Source organism: Lampetra planeri, chromosome 53 (genome assembly GCF_965212315.1).
Source record: "Lampetra planeri chromosome 53, kcLamPlan1.2.h2, whole genome shotgun sequence".
Taxonomy (NCBI): Eukaryota; Metazoa; Chordata; class Hyperoartia; order Petromyzontiformes; family Petromyzontidae; genus Lampetra; species Lampetra planeri.
The window spans coordinates 1514109-1538764 of NC_136159.1; the positions used below are offsets into that span (position 1 = coordinate 1514109).

Consider the following 24656-nt stretch of genomic DNA (forward strand, 5'->3'; position numbering starts at 1 on the left):
ACTTAGATAGAAACATAATAATAACAATAAAATTAAGAAAAATAATGAAAATAAAACAAAAACCACGACGTCCAGTTTACCTGTGCTGACAACATTTTATACTTTTACATTAAATACAAATTAGTTAATTTTCTCATGCATATTTGCGATTATTGGAGCGTTTGTCTGTTACTCAATAGCTACCAACTGTGTAATCATTAATACCCCTTAAAAAAAAAACTTCATCAGAAAAAATAGTTTTTGTATGGTCGACTCAGACTTTAATTTGGTAGGGTACCTGGTGCACTGCGGAGACAAAGGTCGTGATGCTGGCCACCCATCCCGTCGTGTGTATGTCACCGTGTCAATGTAGCTGTCACTGTCAAAGTGTGCGTAGGTCAGGGTAGGTATGTCAGTGCATGCAATTATGTATGAGTCATTGCGACAGCGTGTATGTCACTGTGTCAGTGTGTATGTGTAGTGTCAACGATTCAGAGACAGAATTTCTAGGAGGCACTTTCTTTATTAACAACTTTCACGGTCTCGTCCACACACTCCCCACAGCAGCTCAGCCCAGCCTCTACACAACACGGTTAGGTCAGTGAAGGCCCCCGATGCCTCGGACTGGAATACGAACTGAACTAAAACGAAGCAATTTTTTTTATTTCACCAGGTAAGGCCCACTGAGCTCTGTAGCTCTTTTTCAGAAGCGATATGGCCACAAATGATATCTCAACGAAGTGGATTATCATGTGGAAATGTATAGCAGTCAAATCCTCTAAACGCTCGTTCCTAAATGTGTGTGGGGGGGGGGACTGGAAGACCTGGAGAAAAATCCACACGAGCACAGAGAGAGACACGCAAACTCCAAATATACAGCAGCAGGCGTCAGGGTCGGGATCGAACCCACGACCCCCTGTATACCAGGCGAGGTAGTTAACATCTCCGAGCCACCATGGTTTCCATACACGTGGCCACACACGTCAAAGAGGAAACTGCATTTCCTAAAAATGACTCGCAACGTCACCCCCTTTACAACCCCGGGCACGGCTCCACTACAGTCACATCGCATTTCTCCTCGCTGGGCCAGTGCGAGCGAAGGGGAAGCGAAAGTCGTGGACACGTGGAGGACCCAGTAATTGGGAGGGGGGGGCGCTCGTATCTACGCGAGTTGTGAAATCTGCGGATGCAAAGCGGCACCCCACCCCCCTCCCCCCTCCCCCAAGGCCTTCGCTGCACAACCCTCACGAGTCCAGTTCACACCTCACACGGGGCACGCGCGCGCTCCCCTCTCCCAGATGATCCTTCAAGGACCCCCGCCACGGCTAACAACCCCCTAGTGGCCGAGTAGACCTCATCAAGAGCCCCATGGGCGCGCAGACGGAACCGTTAATTAGCGATAATTGATTGCTTCATTGAGAGGCGCCCTTCACCCCCCACCACCACCACCAACCCCGGGGGATGATCGCTGGGAGCCACCTGCTCCGTCGCCTCATCCGGAGGTACCGAGGTCGCGAGGTCAAGGACGAAGAGGAGACACGGCGGAGCCGATCGCTTGCCAGGTGAGCAGAGAAGCCAGCCACAGCCGTCAACCCCTAACGCCTCACCCCTAACCCCTATTCCTGGTCCTCACCCCTGACCCTCACCCCTAACTCTCACCCCTATTCCTAACCCTCACCTGTATCTCTGTACCCTTTAGCGCTCAAACTTACCCTATCCTCTCGATTTGAACCAAACCCCCATCTCTCGTCCAGATTTGAGTCGTGCGGCCCTGGACTATGACCCCGACCATGTAAGCTCCATCTCTGAACTTCCCCCCTTCTCTGCAGCCTTTAGACCTCAGACATTGCCTCGGAAATCTAACCACCGTGGCGAGATGTTAACTACCTCGCTTGGTATACAGGAGGTTGTGGGTTCGATCCCGACACTGATGTCTGTTGTATATTTGGAGTTTGCGGTGTCTCTCATCATCACGATGGCTAGGGAATGTTAATTACCTCGCCTGGTGTACAAGGAGGTCGTGGGTTCGATCCCGACCCTGACGCCTGCTGCTGTATATTTGGAGTTTGCGTGTCTCTCTCTCATCATCGTCACGGTGGCTCGGAGATGTTAACTACCTCGCCTGGTATACAGGAGATCGTGGGTTCGATCCCGACCCTGACGCCTGCTGCTGTATATTTGGAGTTTGCGTCTCTCTCTCTCTCATCATCATCACGGTGGCTCGGAGATGTTAATTACCTCGCCTGGTATACAGGAGATCGTGGGTTCGATCCCGACCTTGACGCCTGCTGCTGTATATTTAGAGTTAGCGTGTCTCTCTCCCCGTGGTCGTCTAGATTTTTTTCCGGGTCCTTTGGCTGCTATTCATTTCCACGTGATCAGCCACTTCGTTGAGCTATCATTTGTGGCCAGGTCGCTTCTAAAAAAGAGCTACGTAGCTCAGTGGGCCTTACTTACTTGGTGAAATAAAAAGAATAGTTTAAATAATACAAATAGCAGTTTAACCATCACTTCCCTATCCCAGTGTCTTAACCCTAGCCTCTAACCCACGATGGTGTTGGGGTTTTGTGTACGTGTTAGTAGTGTATGTGTGTCTGTCTTGTGCATGGCGAGCGGTGGTGCAGAGGTTAGCGCACTGCGCTACGAACCCGGCTCTGCTCGATGTCCGCTCACGGCCAATAACAGTGGCGAATATTTGAATTGGTCCTGGGCCTCCCTTAGGTCGACTCAGCCTCAAATGAGTACCTGTTGCGATTTGTAAACATCGCCACTCGGGAGAAAAAGGCGGGCGGGCGTTGTCATAGGCACCCACGCCGGCCTTCATAGCTGCTCACTAACAGCACTTCCCACAACAGTCTAAGGCTAAACGGGGTCTCTTTGTATTTTTGTAAGTGTATTAATGTGTCTACCTGCACAGAACACACGTGTGTACCTGTGTGTGTATAACACACACGTGTAACTGTGTGTGTACCTGTGTCTGTTAGACACACACATGTACACGCGTGTGTGGTAAACACACACGCGTGTACCTGTGTATAACACCCACGTGTGTACCTGTGTGTGTACCTGTGTGTGTATAACACACACGTGTAACTGTGTGTCACACACACGTGTGTACATGTGTATAACACCCACGTGTGTACCTGTGTGTGTACCTGTGTGTGTATAACACACACGTGTAACTGTGTGTCACACACACGTGTGTACATGTGTATAACACCCACGTGTGTACCTGTGTGTGTGTGCACCACGAGCGCAATAATTTCACCGATAGTCACGTGACCGTCGGCGCGCCCTGGCGGGAGGGGGGGTGGCTTGCCCTCCCCACCCTCCCCCAGGTCGGTGACGTCACTCCACGTGGCCGCACAGCGCCGCTTCTGATTGGCTTTCATCCACCCCCCCCCACCCGAGAAATCCCAGCGCGCGCGCGGAGTTTAGGGGCGAGGCCGCATTGGGTCAGCGCGGTCACGTGGGCCGCCAGAGCGCTCTCACGATTGGCTTAAAGTTTTTTCGCGGGGTCCTAGCGTGGACGGGGGGGGGGGTGAAAAGAAGGGGGCGGGGCTCCACGGGGGTGGAGCGCGGGTGGCGGAGAGACGGGGACAGACGGGGGGAGAGGGACACGGAACAGAGACACGGGGGTAGAGGGACACGCTAGGGGACAGATACAGGGACACAGACACGGGGAAAGAGAGACACGGGGGGAGAGGGACACGGGGGGAGAGGGACACGGGGGGAGAGGGACACGGGGCAGAGACACGGGGGGAGAGGGACACGGGGACAGAGGGACGGAGAGAGGGACACGGACAGACGGGGAGAAAGGCACGGGAGAGAGAGACACGGGGAGAGGGACACAGGAGAGAGAGAGACACGGATAAGACATCCTAGAAAGAGGAGGAATAGGCGCGAGGGAGAAACGGGGGGAGACAAGGAAACACGGAGACAGGTAGACATTGAGACAGGACACATCGGGTGAGTGAGCAAAGACGCGGGGGAGACACGCAGACACAGAGACACGGAGACGCAGAGACACGCAGACACAGAGACACGCAGAGACACGGGGAGACACAGAGACGCAAAGAGACGGGAAGACACAGAGACACAGGGAGACGGAGACACACAGAGACATACAGAGACACACAGAGACACACAGACACAGAGACGCAGAGACACGGGGAGTCACAGAGACACAGAGACACGGTGAGACACAGAGACACGGAGACACGGGGGGTCACGGGGGACGCCTCGGCTGTAGGCGATGGAGGAGCCCGCGGGCCCTGGCCCCGAGCCGGGCAAGACGCGGCTGGGCAGCAGGTGGAGTCGGGGACGGCGCAGGTGAGAGGGGGGTGGGGATGTTGTAGTAGGTCAGTGGGGTGAGGAGTGGTGAGGAGTGGTGAGGAGTGGTCGGTCCATGCGTGTGAGGGCTGGGAATGTAGTGAGAAGTGAGCGATGAGAGGTCACCACCGTCGCTTGTCGGGGTCTGTGGCTCCAAGGCCGCGCCCATTCCTCGTTTCTCTGGAAAGCCAAGTCCATCCGCACGCACGGCGTCCTGCGCTTGCCGCCTGAGTGTCGCCTCCCCTGCGCTTTGGGGGTCTCCTTCGCCCCCCATGCCCCCCCCCCCTCTTCTCTCGCCTCATCCCGCCTCGATCCCCGCTTCAAGTCGTGGCGAGAGTCTGCGAACAAACGTGAAGGACACGGGGGGGGCACGGGGGGGGGGGACACACGGGGGGGGGGACACACGGGGGGGGGGGGCACACGGGGGGGGGGACACACGGTGGGGGGGGCACGGGGGGGGGGACACACGGGGGGGGGGAAACACGGGGGGGGGGGGACACACGGGGGGGGGGGGACACACGGTGGGGGGGGCACGGGGGGGGGGACACACGGGGGGGGGACACACACGGGGGGGGACACACACGGGGGGGGGGGGACACACGGTGGGGGGGGCACGGGGGGGGGAAACACGGGGGGGGGGGGCTGCGTCTTCCTCTACCGCGCTGATCACGGCGCAGTGAGTGCTGCTTGTTTCTGGCCGCCGGGCGTTTTGGAGGCTGCGCCGCAGACTGCGAACGACGCTCCTCCCCGCCCTTTAGCGGCATCAGCGAGGCCTTCCATCTAGCAGTGGATTGACAATGGTTCTGTAAGTAGCGGTGGTTGCCCTACCTATAGACTCGCCACCCGCCATGGGAACGTGGGATGTCCATCCCTGCGTCAGGGTCGAACCCACGACCTCCTGTAGACCAGGCGAGGAAGTTAACATCTCCTAGCCACCGTGATGATGATGAGAGAGAGAGACACGCAAATTCGCAAATATACAGCAGACACCTGTAGACCAGGCGAGGAAGTTAACACCTCCTAGCCAATTCTACAAGACTCTTAAAGATCAGCAAAGGCCCTGCCAAGAATGTCAAGGAAGGGCTAATGATGCTGCTGCTGATGCTGCTGCTGCGTGTAATCCCAATCGAGCAGTTTGCAGGCGATATTTCATCATTGGCGTGTTGTTACATTGTATCGGTGCTTTTAGTTACGGGAGGAAATCCACAGGGAGAGAGGCGTAACAAAGGCAAATATCCCCCGGGTAGCCTTCATTAGAGGGGCAAGTGCTGTTAGCGAGCAACCTATGAAGGCCGGCATGGCACACGAGGGGGTGGGTGGCCAGCACCACGCCCGGCCGCCTTTGTCTCCCTAGTGACGATGTTTACTACACACCGCACCAGGTACTCATTTGAGGCTGAGTCGACCTCGGGGAGGCCCAGGACCGATTCAGATAATCGTCAACTCGGCTCGCCAGGTTCGTAGCGCAGCGCGATAACCGCTTCACTACCGCACTGTAACACACTGTAACACACACTACACCCACTAACACACACACTGTAACACGCACACTGTAACACGCACACTGTAACACACTGTAACACACTACACCCACTAACACACACACTGTAACACGCACACTGTAACACACACACTGTAACACACACTGTAACACACACTACACCCACTAACACACACACTGTAACACGCACACTCTAACACACACACTGTAACACACTAACACACACTACACACACTAACACACACTGTAACACGCACACTGTAACACACACACTGTAACACACACTGTAACACACTGTAACACACACTACACACACTGTAACACACACACTACACACACTGAAACACTTCACACTGTAACACACACATTGTAACACACTACACACACTGTAACACACTACACACTGTAACACACTACACACTAACATACTACACACTGTAACACACACTGTAACACACACACTACACACACTGAAACACACTTCACACTGTAACACACTACACATTGTAACACACTACACACACTGTAACACACTGTAACACACACTGTAACACACAGAGAGGCACATCATCACCGCGAGGATGACAGAACCCGCGGATTCTAAATCCCAGTACACAAACAGGCATCGTCAGGGTCCGGGTTTCGAACCCACGGCCCTCCTGCAATAAGCCGGGCGAGGGGGCTCACGGCATCTCACGGACACCCCAAGGAAGGAGAGTTGGTGGTAGTGGGAGCCTCCGAGAAGGGAGAGAGGGGGGAGCCAGGTGAGACGAGCGTGGTGGGTGAGACGCGGCACGAGGTGGGGGGCGGGGGTCTGCGTCAGAGTCACCGCCAGAGGTTTCGTTGTCTTGAGCCGAAGCAGAGACCCACCCCACCCCGTCCTCCTCCTCCACACCACCACCACCCCCTGACCACCACCCCACCTGACCACCATCAACCACCACACCACCACCCCACCACTACCCCACCACCCCACCACCACCCCACCACACCACCTGACCACCACACCACCACCCCACCACACTACCTGACCACCACCACCTGACCACCCCACCACACCACCTGACCACCACTACCCCACCACCCCACCACCTGACCACCACACCACCTGACCACCATCAACCACCACACCACCCCACCACTACCCCACCACCCCACCACCACCCCACCACACCACCTGACCACCACCACCAAACCACCACCCCACCACACTACCTGACCACCACCACCTGACCACCCCACCACACCACCTGACCACCACCCCACCACTACCCCACCACCCCACCACCACCCCACCACACCACCTGACCACCACCACCAAACCACCACCCCACCACACTACCTGACCACCACCACCTGACCACCCCACCACACCACCTGACCACCACCCCACCACTACCCCACCACCCCACCACCTGACCACCACACCACCTGACCACCACCCCACCACTACCCCACCACCCCACCACCTGACCACCACACCACCTGACCACCACCCCACCTGTGTTTATGACTTCGCTCGGGTGTCACGTGCGCCGGTGTTGGGTGTTAGCGCAGGGAGGGAGGGGGGGGGCGGGTTACCGAGTCGTGTTCACGTCGCGTTGTCACGGCCAGGAGGGGGGGCTCCCCCGCCCAGACCCCCCCCCGGACCCCCCCCCCCTTCCCCCCCCGCCCGGACCCACGCTTCTCCCCTCGCCCGGACTCCCCCCCCCCCAGTCCCCCCCCCCCCGAACCCCCCCGCCCAGACCCCCCCCCCCTTACCCCCCCCCCCTCTTTGGAGCCGGCAGAGTCGCAGTTTGATCCAAGCGCGCAGGTCGGTTGCAGTTGACTCGGCCCCATCATCCTACGCGTGGTCGATAAAATTGGCACCAGGTTCGCCACTGCGACCGGCGTGTGTAAATTCGCCCACCGGCTCTCGGCAGGGCTGTGAACCAGGCGCCGAGCAGCAATGCTGCAATGCAGCAATGCTGCAATACCCAGCGGTGATGTAATGGGCCGACTCGGAGCGAGTCCTCACCTGTTACCTAACCCGCGAACGTGGCAGCGAGTAATAACAGTGACAATAGCGGCGGATTCGCAGCAATCATTGCAAAGTTTACACCAACAATGCCCCCCCCCCGTATTTCCCCGATGTGTGAGGATTCACCACCACCACACCCTCGCAGGCGATTCGATGGCTTTCTCGCGTTGACCCGTCTCGCTTTTCTCGTTCCTACAGTTCCGTGTGCTCCATTAGCCTACACGTGACGTGGAGGCTTAGTCCGTTCGCGTTGTTTACAAATCGTTCGTCAATGCTGTTCACATCTCGACGGCAGACAGCGGTTGTCCAGTGATCGCGCACCACATCAGACGTGAAATATTTCCCAGGTTGCTGTGTAAGACTGCTGCCCGGGTAGGTGGCACGTGGCGAGCAGGACCCACCAGAGCCGTAGCTAGAACTATACTGGATGTGGTGTGCGATGTTGTTTTCTCGGTTGCTGAGTGCTGCGACATTGGGATGTTTTGGGGGGTCGTGGTGGGGGTAGCGGGGGGGGCAGGACAGGTTGGGGCGGTGGCTGCTCGCTCACCTTGGAAATCGTCAGGGTTCCTGCCCCGGGGCTCAGCATCTCACCGCAGGATTTGGGTCAACGTGAAACTCATTTGAATCTCGGAGGCGGCTGTCACTCGGCATGTGCCTGTAGGTGTGTACTGTATGTGTGTGTGTACCTGTGTGTGTGTGTGTGTACCTGTGTGTGTGTACCTGTGTGTGTACCTGTGTGTGTGTGTGTACCTGTGTGTGTGTGTGTACCTGTGTGTGTGTGTACCTGTGTGTGTGTGTGTGTACCTGTGTGTACCTGTGTACCTGTGTGTGTGTGTGTGTACGTGTGTGTGTGTACCTGTGTGTGTGTGTACTTGTGTGTGTATGTGTACCTGTGTACCTGTGTGTGTACCTGTGTGTACCTGTGTACCTGTGTGTGTGTGTGTACCTGTGTGTACCTGTGTACCTGTGTGTGTACTTGTGTGTGTACCTGTGTGTGTCTGTGTACTTGTGTGTGTGTACTTGTGTGTGTGTACCTGTGTGTGTGTACCGTATGTGTGTGTGTGTACCTGTGTGTGTGTACCTGTGTGTGTGTGTGTGTGTACCGTATGTGTGTGTGTGTACCTGTGTGTGTACGTGTGTGTGTGCCCTGATGGGGAGCGATGGTAGCGATTTGCGCTACAAACCTGGCGACCCGTGTTCGATTCCCGCTTACGGTCAACACCGGTGACGATTATCTGAACCAGTTCTGGGCCTCCCCTAGGTCGACTAAGCCTCAAATGAGTACCTGGTGCGGTGCGTTAAAACATCGCCACTGGGGAGACAAAGGCGGTCGGGCGTGGTGCTTTCCACCCACCCCCTCGTGTACCATGCCGGCCTTCATAGGTGCTCGCTAACAGCACTTGCCCCAACAGTCTGTTAAGACTGCGGGGGATTTTTGTGTGTACCTGTGTGTACCTGTGTGTGTGTGTACCTGTGTGTGTGTACCTGCGGTAGTGGAATGGTTAGCGCGCCGCACTACGAACCCGGCGACCCAAGTTCGCTTCCCGCTCACGGCCAACACAAGTGACCATTACCTGAATCGGTCCTGGGCCTCAGCTAGGTCGACTCAACCTCAAATGAGTACCTCTGGGGAGACAAAGGTGGCCGGGCGTGGTATTGGCCACCCACCCCCTCGTGTGCCATTCCGGCCTTAATGGGTGCTCGCTAACAGCACTTTCCCCAAGAGTCTGTTAAGGCTACACGGGGGTCTTTGTGTCTACTTGTGTTTTTGTGTCTACCTGTGTGTGTATGTGTGTGTCTGCTCGTGGCCAACAACAGTGATTAATGTCCTGAACTGGTCCTGAGCCTACCTTAGGTTGACTCAGCCTTAAATGAGTGACTGGTGCGGCATGGCCGTGTCAGCCTTCATAGGTGCTCGCAGACAGCGCTTGCCCCATCAGCCTGCTAAAGGTTGCACGGAGGGGAAGCGGGACCCTTTGTTGATTTGTGGCGTGTGTTGTGTTGGCCCGAGCAGCATCGACTCCAACGCCGACTCCGTGGGGACCAACGGCAACTCGTTTGACGACGGCCGCACCCCGGACGCGACGCCAGGCTGCGTCGCCGAACCTGAGCCCCGGCAAGAGCCGGAGCCCGAGCCGGAGCCGCAGCCGGAGCCGGGACGGAGGATGAGGCGGCAGCAGTCCCGGTGAGAGGGCGCGCCGCTGGCGCCACCGTCCGCCGGAAGAGAGAGCGCGGTTTAACTCCCCACTTGGCGTGCGGTTGTGCCGCCCTAGAGCTCTCCGACGTCCGTGTGGGTTGTGCTGGCATTAGGGGTTAGGGGTGGGTATAACAATAGGGGTTCGGGATAGGGGCTAGAGTTTGGGATAGGGGTTAAGGGTTGGGGACACATGTTACACATAGGGATAGGTTTTGGACATAAGTATAGGGTTCAGTGCTCTGAGTTAGAGAGGGACATAGGGATTAGGGAAGGGCTGTGAGCTAAAGTTGGGATTAGTGGTTAGAGGTTTGGGCAGAGTGTTGATGGAGCCCACTGTGCTCCCCGCCTCGCTCCCTCCCCCGTGCCCCCCCCCCCCACTGGCTCCGCAAGGCCCTGCCCCTTGAGCTGCCGACTTCCGCCTCCACTTGCACGGTCTCTGCTCAGCAGCAGCAGTAACCTCAGTGACTCAGCCTTCCCCACAGCCTGCGGTTATGGTGTGTGTGAGAATGTGTGTGTGTGAGAGTGTGTGTGTGAGAGTGTGTGTGTGTGAGAGTGTGTGTGTGTGAGAGTGTGTGTGTGAGAGTGTGGGTGTGTGTGAGAATGTGTGTGTGTGTGTGAGAGTGTGTGTGTGTGTGAGAGTGTGTGTGAGAGTGTGTGTGTGTGAGAGTGTGTGTGTGAGAGTGTGTGTGTGAGAGTGTGTGTGAGAATGTGGGTGTGTGTGAGAATGTGGGTGTGTGTGAGAATGTGGGTGTGTGTGAGAATGTGGGTGTGTGTGAGAATGTGAGTGTGTGTGAGAATGTGTGTGAGAGTGAGAATGTGTGTGAGAGTGTGTGTGTGTGAGAGTGTGTGTGTGTGATGGGGAGCGGTAGTGTAGCGGTTAGCGCGCTGCGCTATGAACCTGGCGACCTGGGTTCGATTCCCACTCACGGCTAACACCAGTGACGATTATCTGAACCGGTCCTGGGCCTCCCCTAGGTCGACTCAGCCTTAAATGAGTACCTTGTGCGGTGTGTAAACATCGCCACTGGGAAGACAAAGGCGGTCGGGCGTGGTGCTGGCCACCCACCCCCTCGTGTACCGTTCCGGCCTTCATAGGTGCTCGCTAACAGCACTTGCCCCTACAGTCTGTTAAGGCTATACGGGGGATCTTTGTTGCGTGTGAGAGTGTGTGTGTGTGAGAGTGTGTGTGTGTGAGAGGTAGTGTATCGCGCTGTGCTACGAAATTGGCGACCTGAGCTCATTTCCTGCTCACGGCCAATACCAGAGATGATTATTTGAATCGGTCCTGGGCCTCACAAAGGTCGACTCAGCCTCAAGTTAGTACCTGGTGTGGTGTGTAAACAAGTCCACTGGGGAGACAAAGGCGCCCAGGCGTGGTATGGACCATCCCACTCCTCGTGTGCCGTGCCGGCCTTCATTGGTGCTCGCTAACAGCACTTGCCCAAAAAGCCAGTTAAGGCTATATGGCGGGTCTTTGTCTTTGTGCGAGTGTAGGCATGTGTGTGCGAGTGTGTGCGAGTGTGTGCGAGTGTGTGGAAGTGTCGTGTGAGAGAACGAGAGGGTCGTGGTCCGCCTGCTACAAACCCGGCAACCCAAGTTCCATTCCCACCCACGAGCAGACGTCAGCCTCCTCCTGCAGCACGTGCAGCTTTAAATGAGCACCTGGTGTGGCGTGTGAACATTCACAGTGGAGGGGAGAGGGGGGTTGTGCTGGCCACACACCGTCCCTTCGTGTGCCTGCGAATGGCAATTGCCCCAAGCAACCTCTGGGAGGCTGTATGGGGGATCTCTGTCGTTTATGTATTATATGTTTATGTATTATCTGTGTATGTAGGTATGTATGTGTGCGTGTGTGTAGTCTAACCTCAGCACAATGGGGTACTTGCTGCTCTGTGTTTGTCGGCCCCCCCCCCCCGCGTCCTGTGCCAACTACAACACTTCCCATGTCTGTACGGGCGACATGGGAAGCACTGTGTGTGTGTGTGCACGGGAAGCACTGTGTGTGTGCACGAGTCACGCGGCTGTGCATGTGTGTGTACGTATCGACTTAGCCTCAAATGAGGACCTGGTGCGGTGTGTAAACATTGCAAGGAGACAGAGGCAGTGCTGGCATTGTAAGGTGCACCAACAGCACTAATAGCACTTGCCCCAACAGTCTGTAAATGCTATACGGGGGATCTTTGTCTTGGTGTTGCGAGCAGCTCCAAGTCTGCGAGTAAGCTGCTACGGGAGTCCGGCGAGAAAGTTCACTCCTCCACGACGGTGAGCAGCACCACCTCCTGGCCTCGCCACTCCCCGACACTTCTCCCCCCCCCCAACCACGTGGCTCGTCATGTGTGTTGGGAACGGCAGGGAGTGCGTGGTGTGACGGTTCTCACCACGGTGATCACCTTTCCTGGGTGGCTTCATTTCAACCGGGAACGTCTGGGTTTGCGGTGCTATAGATTCCCACGTGAAAAGCCACTTCGTTGAGCTATCATTTGTGGCTAGGTAGCTTCTGAAAAAGAGCTTACATAGCTCAGTGGGCCTTACCTGGTAAAATAAAATTGTTTAGAGCAACTAGATAATAGTTTTATATCCCATAAAAAAAATCTCTACACCACATCCACCTCGTGCTATGACTGCGATCACAACTACCGGTCCAGTCGCTTGTGCCTCTTCCGTCATCGGAACCTACAGTTCAGATTCACTGGCGAGCCCGGGGACGTCCGGTGAGCAAGGAAGTTCCTGAGTTTACCCGGCGGAGATTAAGCCGAGAGTTTGGCCGTGATCTCTGCCCAACTCGATAAAGCCGGTGCTGTTCAAACACGCCGCCTGTGCCGGTGTTTACCCACACGGTTGTTGGCGCACGCACCGCCGTTCCCCCGACTCTCTGGCAACCGCAGTCGGCTGACCTCGTCTGCTCACCCGCCCACCCGCTTGCTCGTGCACTCACCGTCACGCTCACTCGTACGCTCACCGTCACACTCACCCACCCACTCGCCCGCTTGTGTACTCAGTCACACTCACCCACACGCTCGTACATTGACCCTCAACACACACTCATCCGCTCGTACGCTCACTCGTACACTCACTCGTACACTCGCTGTCACTTATGCACACTGACTCGCAAACCCACCCTTCCTGGAGCACACCCGTCCTCCCGCTCACACTCTCACCGTCACTCGCTCTCTGCATGTTCTCTGCGTGTTTGGCCACAGATCCGGAAGAAGTACAACGCCCAGTTCCACCGCCTCTTCCAGGAGGTGACGGCAGACGAACCGCTCAGCGACAGTGAGAGACGCACGCACACAGCTACACACACTCACACACAGCTGCACACACTCACACACAGCTACACACACACTCACACACAGCCACACACTCACACAGCCACACAGCTGCACACGCACTGACACACAGCCACACACACTCACTGACACACAGCTACACACGCACTCACACACAGCCACACACACTCACACACATTCACACACACTCACACACAACCACACAGCCGCACACACTCACACAAGCACACAGCTACAAATATAAAGATCCCACTTATAGCCTTAACAGGCTGTTGGGGCAAGTGCTGTTAGCGAGCACCTATTAAGGCTGGAACTGCACACGAGGGGGTGGGTGGCCAGCACCACACCCAACCGCCTTTGTCTCCCCAGTGCAGATGGTTACACATCACACCAGGTACTCATTTGATGCTGAGTCGACCTAGGGGAGGCCCAGCACCGGTCAAGATAATCGTCACTGGTGTAGGCTGTGAGCGGGAATCGAACTCGGGTGGCCGGGTTCGTAGCGCAGCGCGCTAACCACGACGCTACTGCTCCCCACGCACACACGCACACAGCTACGCACACCCTCACACACCTACACACACAACTCGCATGCACACACACGCAGCTCACTCTCATTCTCTCGTGATGGCGTTGGTGACGGTGTTGATGTCCATGTTGATGGTGGTGCTCTCCTCAGCATTCTCGTGCGCGCTGCAGAAGGACATGCTCTTTCACGGCCGTCTCTTCATCTCGGCACGCTGGGTCTGCTTCTACGCAAACTTCTTCGGCCGCGACATCAAGGTGGGATCCCACGGCAGGGTGGGGGGCCGGGGGGCTGGGGGGTGAAGGTGTATGGTGAGGAGGGGATGGCAGTAGCAGTGATGGAGGTGCTAGTGATGATGGTGTTGCTGGTGATGATGGTGTTGCTGGTGATGATGGTGGGGGTAGTGATGATGGTGGGGGTAGTGATGATGGTGGGGGTTGTGATGACGGTGGGGGTAGTGATGACGGTGGGGGTTGTGATGACGGTGGGGGTAGTGATGACGGTGGGGGTTGTGATGACGGTGGGGGTAGTGATGACGGTGGGGGTAGTGATGACGGTGGGGGTTGTGATGACAGTGGGCGTTGTGATGATGATGGGGGTTGTCATGATGGTGGGGGTTGTGATGATGGTGGGGGTTGTGATGATGGTGGGGGTAGTGATGATGGTGGGGGTTGTGATGATGGTGGGGGTAGTGATGATGGTGGGGGTTGTGATGACGGTGGGGGTAGTGATGATGGTGGGGGTAGTGATGACGGTGGGGGTTGTGATGATGGTGGGGGTTGTGATGACGGTGGGGGTAGTGATGATGGTGGGGGTAGTGATGACGGTGGGGGTTGTGATGACGGTGGGGGTTGTGATGATGGTGAGGGTAGTGATGATGGTGGGGGTTGTGATGACGGTGGGGGTAGTGATGATGGTGGGGGTGGTGATGATGGTGGGGGTGGTGATGATGGTGGGGGTAGTGATGACGGTGGGGGTAGTAATGACGGTGGGGGTAGTGATGACGGTGGGGGTTGTGATGATGGTGGGGGTTGTGATGATGGTGGGGGTTGTGATGACGGTGGGGGTTGTGATGATGGTGGGGGTAGTAATGACGGTGGGGGTAGTGATGACGGTGGGGGTAGTGATGATGGTGGGGGTTGTGATGATGGTGGGGGTTGTGATGATGGTGGGGGTTGTGATGACGGTGGGGGTTGTGAGGATGGTGGGGGTAGTGATGATGGTGGGGGTTGTGATGATGGTGGGGGTAGTGATGATGGTGGGGGTAGTAATGACGGTGGGGGTAGTGATGATGGTGGGGGTAGTGATGACGGTGGGGGTAATGATGACGGTGGGGGTAGTGATGACGGTGGGGGTGGCGATGATGGTGGTGGTAGTGATGATGGTGGGGGTAGTGATGACGGTGGGGGTAGTGATGACGGTGGGGGTAGTGATGATGGTGGGGGTAGTGATGATGGTGGGGGTAGTGATGATGGTGGGGGTAGTGATGATGGTGGGGGTAGTGATGATGGTGGGGGCAGTGATGACGGTGGGGGTAGTGATGACGGTGGGGGTAGTGATGACGGTGGGGGTAGTGATGATGGTGGGGGTAGTGATGATGGTGGGGGTAGTGATGATGGTGGGGGTAGTGATGATGGTGGGGGTAGTGATGATGGTGGGGGCAGTGATGACGGTGGGGGTAGTGATGACGGTGGGGGTAGTGATGACGGTGGGGGTAGTGATGACGGTGGGGGTAGTGATGATGGTGGGGGTAGTGATGATGGTGGGGGTAGTGATGATGGTGGGGGTAGTGATGATGGTGGGGGTAGTGATGATGGTGGGGGCAGTGATGACGGTGGGGGTAGTGATGACGGTGGGGGTAGTGATGACGGTGGGGGTAGTGATGACGGTGGGGGTTGTGATGACGGTGGGGGTTGTGATGACGGTGGGGGTTGTGATGACGGTGGGGGTCGTGATGACGGTGGAGATAGTGATGATGGTGGGGGTTGTGATGATGGTGGGGGTTGTGATGATGGTGGGGGTTGTGATGATGGTGGGGGTTGTGATGATGGTGGGGGTAGTGATGATGGTGTGTCCCCGTGGCTCAGGTGGTGATCCCCGTCGACTCGGTGAAGTCGGTGAAGAAGCACAAGACGGCCATGCTGGTTCCCAACGGGCTGTGCGTCACCACTCACCACGGGCAGAAGGTGAAGCACGCCCAATCCACGCGGCGAGACCCTCGCTCAGTGTCTCTCTGCACAACTCCACTTCCTGCCTGCATCTCTGCTGTCGTGTCGGGGTCACCGCGGGGTCACCGTGGGGTTGACGTGGGGTCACCGCGGGGTTAATGTGGCACACGCCGGGGTCACCACGGGGTTAATGTGGCACGCGCCAGGATCACCGCAGGGTTAAGACGGTACGTGCCGATGGGTCACCACGGGGTTAACTTGGCACATGCCAGGATCACCGCATGGTTAACGCGGTACGTGCCGATTGGTCACCGCGGGGTTAACGCCGCGTTTGTCTCTCCCCACCCCAGTTCCTGTTCGTGTCGCTCATGTCACGTGACGCCACTCACCGAGCCCTCGCCTCCGTCTGCAAGCACCTGGTGAGCGCCGGCTCCCACCACCCCGTGCCGTCCCCTCCCCTCATCAGCCTCACCCCTTCTATGCATCACCTTCTATGTCTGGATGTGTAACTTCTTTTGCACTGTACGCAGCTTACCGTGTGTCACCACCCCGTGGGAGTGTTTTTGCGTCCCCATGTGACCACTCTGTGAGTGTCTCTGTGTCCCCACGTATCACCACCCTGTGTGGGTGTCTCTGTGTGTCACCACCCTGTGTGGGTGTCTCTGTGTGTCTCTGTGTCCCCGTGTGTTGAACAGGTGGGGTCCGGCACGCACGGCGGGTTGAGCCGCGTGTCTCCGGAGAGCGAGAGAGTGTTCTCTCACCCTGAGAGACCAACCTCACTCGCACTGGTGAAAATCACACCCACACACACCCACACAAAGACAAAGATCCCCCATATGGCCGTTAACACACTGTTTGGGGAAGTATTGTTAGTGAGCACCCGTGAAGGCCCACACGGCTAACGAGGAGGTGTGTGGCCAGCAGCACAGCTGGCCGTTTTTGTCTCCCCAGTGGCGACATTTTTTCCACACTGCACCAGGTACTCATTTGAGGCTGAGTCGACTTAGGGGGGAGGCCCATGACCGATTCAGATAATCGTCACTGGTGTTAGCCGTGGGTGGGAATTTAACTCAGGTTCATAGCACAGCGTGATAACCGCTACACTACTGCTTCCCACACCTGTACAAAGATCCCCTGTGTAGCCTTAACAGACTTTTGGGGTAAGTGCTGTTAGCGAGCACCTATGAAGGCCGGCACGGTACACAAGGGGGTGGGTGTCTCCCGAGTGTTTACACACCACACCAGGTATTTATTTAAGGCTAAGTCGACCTAAGAGAACGCCCAGGCCTGGGTCAGATAATCATCCCTTGTGTTGGCCGTGAGCGGGAATTGAACTCCCGTCAGCATGCGCTAACCCCGTGTGCCGTGCCGGCCTTCATAGGTGCTCGGTAACAGCACTTGCCCCAAAAGTGTAAGGCTATACGGGGGATCTTTGTCTTTCGGCTAGCAGGTCGTGCTGGCCGGTGGGGACGAGGTGGACGGTCTGGCCGAGTGGGTGGAGACTCCGGGCTCCATCACTCCGCGCACCACCAACTCCAGCGACAGCGAGAACGCTCAGGCCAGCACCACGCGCCCGGCCTCCGGCAGCAGCAGCGGTGAGCAGCGACACTCACACATGGATTCTCGCACACACTCACACACGCACTGACATCCTAAGACAAAGATCCCACGTATAGACCGATGGGCAAGTGCTGCTAGCGAGTACGAAGGGGTGGGTGTTCCAGCACCACGCCCTTTATCTCCTTCGCGGCGACGTTTACACACAAACCGAGACCCAGAATCGATTCCAAATTATCATCACTGTTGTTGGTGGCCGTGAGCAGGAATTGAACAATGTCGCTGCCTACGGAGCGCTACGCGCTAACCACTACATCACCGTGCACCCCTGGCGCACACACACACACGCACGCACACGCACTTACATATTCCAGCAACACTTGCCCAGCCAGCTCAGCATCGGGCAGTAGCGGTAAAGAGTGATGCTCGCGCGCACACACACAGACAGTGGCATGCATTGGCATACACACACTTGCATATACTGGTACACATATACACATGCACTGCCATACCAGCTCAACAATTCTTCACTTATTGGGCGTGAGCGAGAATCAAACTCAGGTGGCTGGGATTGAAGTGCGGTGCGCAAAGCGCTGTGCCTCTGCTGTGCCCTACACACACAGACATGAGCATCATCCTCACCACCAACATCGTGTGTCGGCTACAAGGGGGATCTGTCTCATTGTTACGTGTGTACGTGTGTGTGTGAAGAGCGGCTGGTGGACGTGCACCGTGGGGTGGACGAGGTGGGGGAGGGTGACTCCAGCCCCCGACGACGCCTCAAGTCGAGCTTCCACGGAGGTGCGATGCTCACCGCACTCACCGCACTCACCACGCATACCTACACACGCACAAACATGCACACACAACACACAAGGTTGGCTACGTATAGTGCCAAAAAAGTTCAACATACATACACACTCTCATTTTTGAGTACGACGTTTCGCCATTCTGGCGAATTGCCCAATGATGCTGGATGCAATTACCAGCGAAACGTCGTACTACTCAAAAATTGTAAATGTTGTGGTTTCACTCTTCAACACACCGGTGGGCTAAAGCAGTGAACTATTTGTCTTTTGTCAACGTGACACTTTTTTACTGATTGGCCGTGTCGGGTGGTGGAGGGTTACGACACATTTATAAATAACGCGATCTAAACCCAAAAAGTTGATTATGAATAATATTGGTTGCGAAAGCCTACTACGTGTTAGATGGTGATTAGTCCGGCACCTCCTCCACTCCCACGGGAGGGAGGCAGTTTCACGACGTTTGCGTGCGATCCACTAACCCTCGCTGCCGCCTCCACGGCTCTGAATTGTTGGCAGCAAAGCGCAGCGTAGCCATCTCTAACGAGTTGTCTCACGGTCTCTCTGCCTTGTCTACCCCCCCCCCCACCCCACTAGGCTCTGTGCGCGCGCGTCTGACGCGGTGGTCCCGGCGCATGCATGCGGGAGAATCCACGCTCATGCACAACGTGCTGCTCGTGTACACACTCCTGTGAGACTCACACTCACACTCACCTGTACACACTACTGTGAGACTCACACTCACCTGTACACACTACTGTGAGACTCACACTCACCTGTACACACTCCTGTGAGCCTCACACTCACACTCACCTGTACACACATCCTGTGAGACTCACACTCACCTGTACACACATCCTGTGAGACTCACACTCACCTGTACACACATCCTGTGAGACTCACACTCACATGTACACACTACTGTGAGACTCACACTCACCTGTACACACTACTGTGAGACTCACACTCACCTGTACACATCTTGTTAGACTCACACTCACCTGTACACATCTTGTTAGACTCACACTCACCTGTACACACTCCTGTGAGACTCACTCGCGATGTGCAAAGCTCAAGAATCCATATCTTATTAGAATTGTATTCTTATTTATATAGTACCGTTGTTTGACAATTTAATTATTTGTGTTTTCATTTCCGCATGCTTATTTATTACTTATTTTTAAGAGTTCTCTTTCAAGTAATGCTGCTGCATCCAAAGTTCGTTACGCCAAAACTTGGCTCGTCGAATGCGCGTGCGTGTCGAGGTGTTGCCGTCCACCCTTCTGCGCGATAACCCACGTGGCCTCCCCTCCCCCCGCGCGGCATCCACCGCCGCCCCTGTAGGGTGGTCGTCCTCTTCCTCCTGTCGTGTTTCCTGGCGTACAAGCTCGTTTGTCTGGAGGAACGCCTGCTTGCCTCCGGGTGAGTGGCCCCGCACCACGACCGCACCGAATGTCTCGCGCTGCCGCGGTAACACGGCACACGTCGTAAACCAATACCCGCCACCCGCCACTAAGTGACGGTGACGTCACCACGGCGCCTGTGCCAGGCCAGGTTGATTTTGAGGCCACGTGAAGTGTCGAAGGCTCGCTGCTGATAGGAGGTCACGGGACAGACCCAGCAGGTGCCGTGGGTTGACTACTGAGATGACTGGCGGATGCAGCAGCTGTACTCCCTACTGTGCCAACACGACACACGCCACCAGCGGCACAGCGCACACCGCGCCGCTCACCGTCCAACCGCACCGCACGACCACCGCGCCACGATCTCCATCGCGTGCCACCTTGCACCGCTCTACGCATGCCACGCCACCGCCACACAACTGTGACACACCGCCCCAATAAACCACACCACAAACCGTGCATCGCCGCTCCTCACACCGCCACGCACCGCACCATTTCGGACGCAGGTGTGCTCGACCCTGCCCTCGACCTCCCGCTCGACCCCGCTCGTGACCCCACTCGTGACCCCGCTCGTGACCCCGCCCGTGACCCCGCACGTGACGCCGCTCGTGACCCCATGCGTGACCCCGCCCGTGACCCCGCTCGTGACCCCGCTCGTGACCCCGCTCGTAACCCTGCGTGTGACCGCCCCCCTTCTCCCCCTCCCAATGCGTGACCTGTGACCTTCAGGCTGAATGTGCCGGAGAGCTCAAACCCCAAGTGGGATGTAGGGGTGGGAGTGGGGGGTGTGGGGGACATGGGAGACGGAGGAGGCGGCGGCGGAGCTGCTGGTGGCGGCGCTGACGGTGGCGCGGGTGCCGACGGGCCTCACGTTGGCGGCAGCGCCGACTTCGACTTCCTCCGAGAAGTCTCGACCAACATGGCGAGGCTGAACAACGTGAGGCCCCCCCCCCCACCCGTGACCACCATGACCCCCACTGTGCCCCTTTGAAGCACCATCCACTGAGTCCATTTCCTGACCGTAACCCCCCCTTGTGCATGGATGCGAGTGCTTTCTTGTATGTGTATGTATGTGCGTGCGTGTGTCGTAGTGGGGGAGTAGTAGTGTAGCGGTTGGCGCGCTGCGTTACAAACCCGGCGACCTGAGTTCGATTCCCGCTCACGGTCAACACCAGTGACGATTTTTTTCTGAACCGGTCCTGGGCCTCCCCTAGGTCGACTCAGCCTCAGATTAGTACCGGGTCTGATGTGTAAATATCACCATTTCAGAGACAAAGGCAGCCGGGCGTGGTGCTGGCCACCCACCCCCTCGTGTGCCATGTCACCCTTCATAGGTGCTCACTAACAGCACCTGCCCCAACAGTCTGTTATAGCTACACGGGGGATCTTTGTTTATGTTTATGTGTGTGTGTTCATGTGTTTGCAGATCCATGCCTCGCTGAAGTTTCTACTCCAGGAGATCGAGGAATCTGAGCATTTGGCATCGTGAGAAGAGCGGAGGTCGGGGGGTCACCGTTGGGGGGGGGGGGCACGACTATCTCCCCCCTCTGGCCCTCCGTGCGTGCTTGAACATTGCCTTTGAGGAGTGGTGGCGCAGCGCTTCACGCACTGCGCATCGAGTTCAATTCCCCCCGTGCCCTGCCGTCAGTGGCGCGCGGTATCTGAACCCATCTTGTGCCTCTCCCCTAGGTCTACTCGGCCTCGAGCGAGCTCCACCCCGCGGCACGTTAAAACGTTGCCACTTGGTGGCAACAAAAGGTGGCCGGGCGGACGTTGCCATCGCCACGTCCACCCGGCCGCCTCACGCCGGCTTTGATAGGTTCTCGCGAACAGCACTTTTCCCCCCAGTAGTCTGTGTGGACCACACATTGGTGAGGGGGGACCCTAGTCCGTGTTGTGTGTGTGTGTCTGCGGTGAGCAGTGAGCACCTTCCTACTTCAGCGTGTTTACAGCTCGTGTCCTGGTGCTCTGGCCACACCAGGAGCCGGGCCGTGGGTTAAGTTATTGTCGCGTGTGTGTGTGTGCGGTGGTGGTGGTCGTGGTGGTGGTGGTGCTACCTGGTTAGTGCTGCCCGGTGGTTGGTGGTGGTTTGTGGTGATCGGCAGCGGTGGCTTGCGGTGCGGGTGATTCGGTTGCCGGTGGAGCGGTGTGCGTGCGGTTGCTGTGCGGTACGGCGAGAGGGTGGCAGCCACCACCCAGCCCAACCCCCCGAACCTCGCTCTGGCACCGCTACCATGTCGGGCGGAGAGCGAGCGAGGGACCAACGTTGTAGCGACGGGTGACACGGTGAGTGACCCAGTCAGTGGGTGACTCGGTCAACGGATGACTTTGTAATTGAGTGGCCAAGGGGGTGAGTGACCAAAGGAGTGAGTCGTTCATTGAGTGAGTGACTTAAAAGAGAGACCCAGGGAGAGAGGGACCTATACATGGACCAAGTTAAGCACTGAGTACTGCACGAGAGTGTGGCGAGTATGGTACAAGAGTCCCTGTCTTGCGCATGCATCCACATGGCAAGTGTTACATTGTACCCCAGTGGTGAGTGTAGTGAGTGTGGTTTGGTGTATAACCCATGTAGCGGATGTGGTGAGTGTGTGCCTGTGCAGTGTGTACCCGTGTAGTAAGTCTGGTGAGTGTACCCATGTGATGAGTGTGTTGAATATACCCATGTGGTGACAACTCGTGTGGTGAGTGTGGCGAGTGTACCCATGTGGTGAGTACCGGTTTGGTGAGTGTGGTGAGTGTACCCGTGTGGTGAGTACCGGTTTGGAGAGTGTGGCGAGTGTACTCGTGTGGTGAGCGAGTTGTCTCTGTGAACCAAAGCCGAGCGCCCGTCTCTCCCCCGAGTCCTGTGAGGACGCTTCCTGTACAAAAAAAGGTTTTTAGCCATTTCTGTGAAGTGGTGACTTGCAATTGTGTTGTTTAAATAAAGGTTTTGGTCGATTAAAGGGCTCTTATAAGCAAGACAACAGTGTCGCCACCTCCTTCGTTCATCGGCATCATCGGCAAGCGGCAGCGACGATCAATCCACTGCAGGACGAAGGCTTCCCCAATCCGTCGCCTGCTCTCGCCATCCTGCGACCAAAACGATGCAGCCAGCGCCGGCGCGCGGGCCGATTCCGTCGCTGCCATCTCGAGCGGGGCGTTGCTCTCGCGCCTTTGCCTGCAATTCCGTCACCAGTCTCGACCGCCGGCCGTCGTCAGAGGAGGAGGTGGGCAGGGGGACAACAAGGTGGTCTCCGTTAGGATGAACGCGCCACCCGTCGCGCTTCGCCCGCGATTGGCTGGCCGGCGAACAAAGGCGGTCGCCGCATCGCGCGCTTTCGGATGCGCTTTCTGCGGCCGTCTGGAACGCTCTTCCACTGGGAGCAATGCACTTTCACATCATTAACTTGAATGAAAAACTAATTTGTTCTGAACTGCCTTTTGTGGTTTAGTTTGTTGTCCTTCCCATGCACCGCTCGATGAGCGCGGTTGGCTACGTGCGGTGCGAAAGAAGTTCAACGTAACGGTACAAATCCATCTCTGCGCACACCTCCCACATCCTGGACAGTGGCAGGAACTCGACGGCAATTTATATTTCAAAACAAACGGATGGGCTTCCAGCAGCACGTGAACAGTCGCTTGCACGCAGGATTCGCAACCAACGTGTGTCGGTACTCATCACGATCCATGGGCAGGTCGCCCCGTAGGTGTCGACTGCACACGGAGTCATTCGTTTGTCCTGTGCCGACAATTCTCAAGTCGTTGCCACATCTTTCTGGCACCAATCTCTCTCGTGACGCCTTCACGCCATTCTCTGTTCGGTCTCCAGCTCCGTTTCCTTCCGTTCTTTTTCCCAAACAACACGCTCTTAATTGTACTGTTGTTGTCCATCCTACTCGTGTGTCCGAATTCGTGCCAGTTTCCTTCTCGTCACTGCCTGCATCACCACCATCGTGGTCACGTGGTCTTCCACGTGTGACATTTTCTTCTTCTCCGTTGGTCACTCTGTGTGTCCAGCGTTGATGCAGGATCCTTCCGTTGGCAAATACATTTCGAGTGCCCACATATCTTTGGGGCCGTCCATAAATGACGTCACGCGATTTTGGACGATCCCCCCCCCCCTTTGTCACGACGTCATAAAAAGTAACACCCCCCCCCCCCTCAAATATGACGTCACAAAGCTCTGCCTTCCCCAAAAATAAAACATGCTTCAAATCGCTTTAAACTATCGTCATTGTAGTGCGTATTTAATGTGGCGCTGCACTCTGATGTTGTAGGAGAAAACATTTATTAAAAAGTCTATTTAATTAAGTAGAACGTGTTGTCTATATTTATTTCAAGTTGCGCATTTTGATGTGACGTCACATTTATAAAACCCCCCCTCGTCACAAATGTCTGACCCCCCAGGTGCGTGACGTCATTTATGGACGGCCCCAAAGGTCGCGAGTGCAAACAAAGGTTGTTGGTGTGAAGTTGACTCGCATCCCTGTCAACCCCTTTATCAGTGCAGACCAAGTCAGACCCTATTGGCCACCCCGTGCCCCTATCAATCTCAACGTTCATCCTACAAAGTTCCATCGCAAGGGAGAAACAAGCGGAAATGTTTTTTGCACGAATTGAAAGTTGCAATTCGAAACGGCTCTGCGCCGTATGGAACCTGGACACTCAATTTGCTTGTACAAGAATACGGCTCGACCGTATGGTTTGACAGGTATGCCGACTCATCATCATCTCTACGGGATCGGTAAAATAAGGACAATTTTTTTCGGGAAGCCAACGGTGCGTATCAGATGTATCGACTCGCCCCGCCATAGGAACGTGCAATTTCCCAATGGGGGAGACAGACGGGACGAAGGCCGAGACGAATGACGGAGTGGCAGCCTCGGGGGATGAAA

The 24656-nt window shown here is 56.4% G+C and overlaps 1 protein-coding gene across 3 annotated transcripts; it reads left to right on the forward strand.

Annotated features, from left to right (window-relative positions):
* Window positions 1-1232: 1232 nt before the first annotated feature.
* On the forward strand, window positions 1233-22740 carry LOC144734857 (GRAM domain-containing protein 2B-like). Of its 3 annotated transcripts, none has more exons than XM_078617272.1 (14): window positions 1233-1541; window positions 9847-10017; window positions 12231-12291; window positions 13230-13302; window positions 13999-14102; window positions 15933-16031; window positions 16364-16432; window positions 16709-16801; window positions 17461-17608; window positions 18282-18371; window positions 18974-19067; window positions 19721-19798; window positions 20509-20716; window positions 21206-22740. In XM_078617272.1, exons 1-14 carry the CDS (start codon window positions 1441-1443, stop codon window positions 21266-21268), a joined length of 1452 nt encoding a protein of 483 aa, XP_078473398.1. In that variant the 5' UTR covers window positions 1233-1440; the 3' UTR covers window positions 21269-22740. The 3 variants fall into 3 exon arrangements, with proteins under 3 accessions (XP_078473398.1, XP_078473399.1, XP_078473401.1); XM_078617273.1 differs by having other exon boundaries at window positions 1234-1541; window positions 17464-17608; XM_078617275.1 differs by lacking the exon at window positions 1233-1541 and adding an exon at window positions 3553-4311.
* Window positions 22741-24656: the final 1916 nt, after the last annotated feature.

Coding starts and splice junctions, on each gene's coding strand:
- LOC144734857 (XM_078617272.1), top strand. CDS start 1,441: ATGATCGCTGGGAGCCACCTGCTCCGTCGCCTCATCCGGAGGTACCGA. Junction 10,018..12,230: donor ATGAGGCGGCAGCAGTCCCG/GTGAGAGGGCGC, acceptor TGTTGCGAGCAG/CTCCAAGTCTGCGAGTAAGC. Junction 13,303..13,998: donor AGACGAACCGCTCAGCGACA/GTGAGAGACGCA, acceptor TGCTCTCCTCAG/CATTCTCGTGCGCGCTGCAG.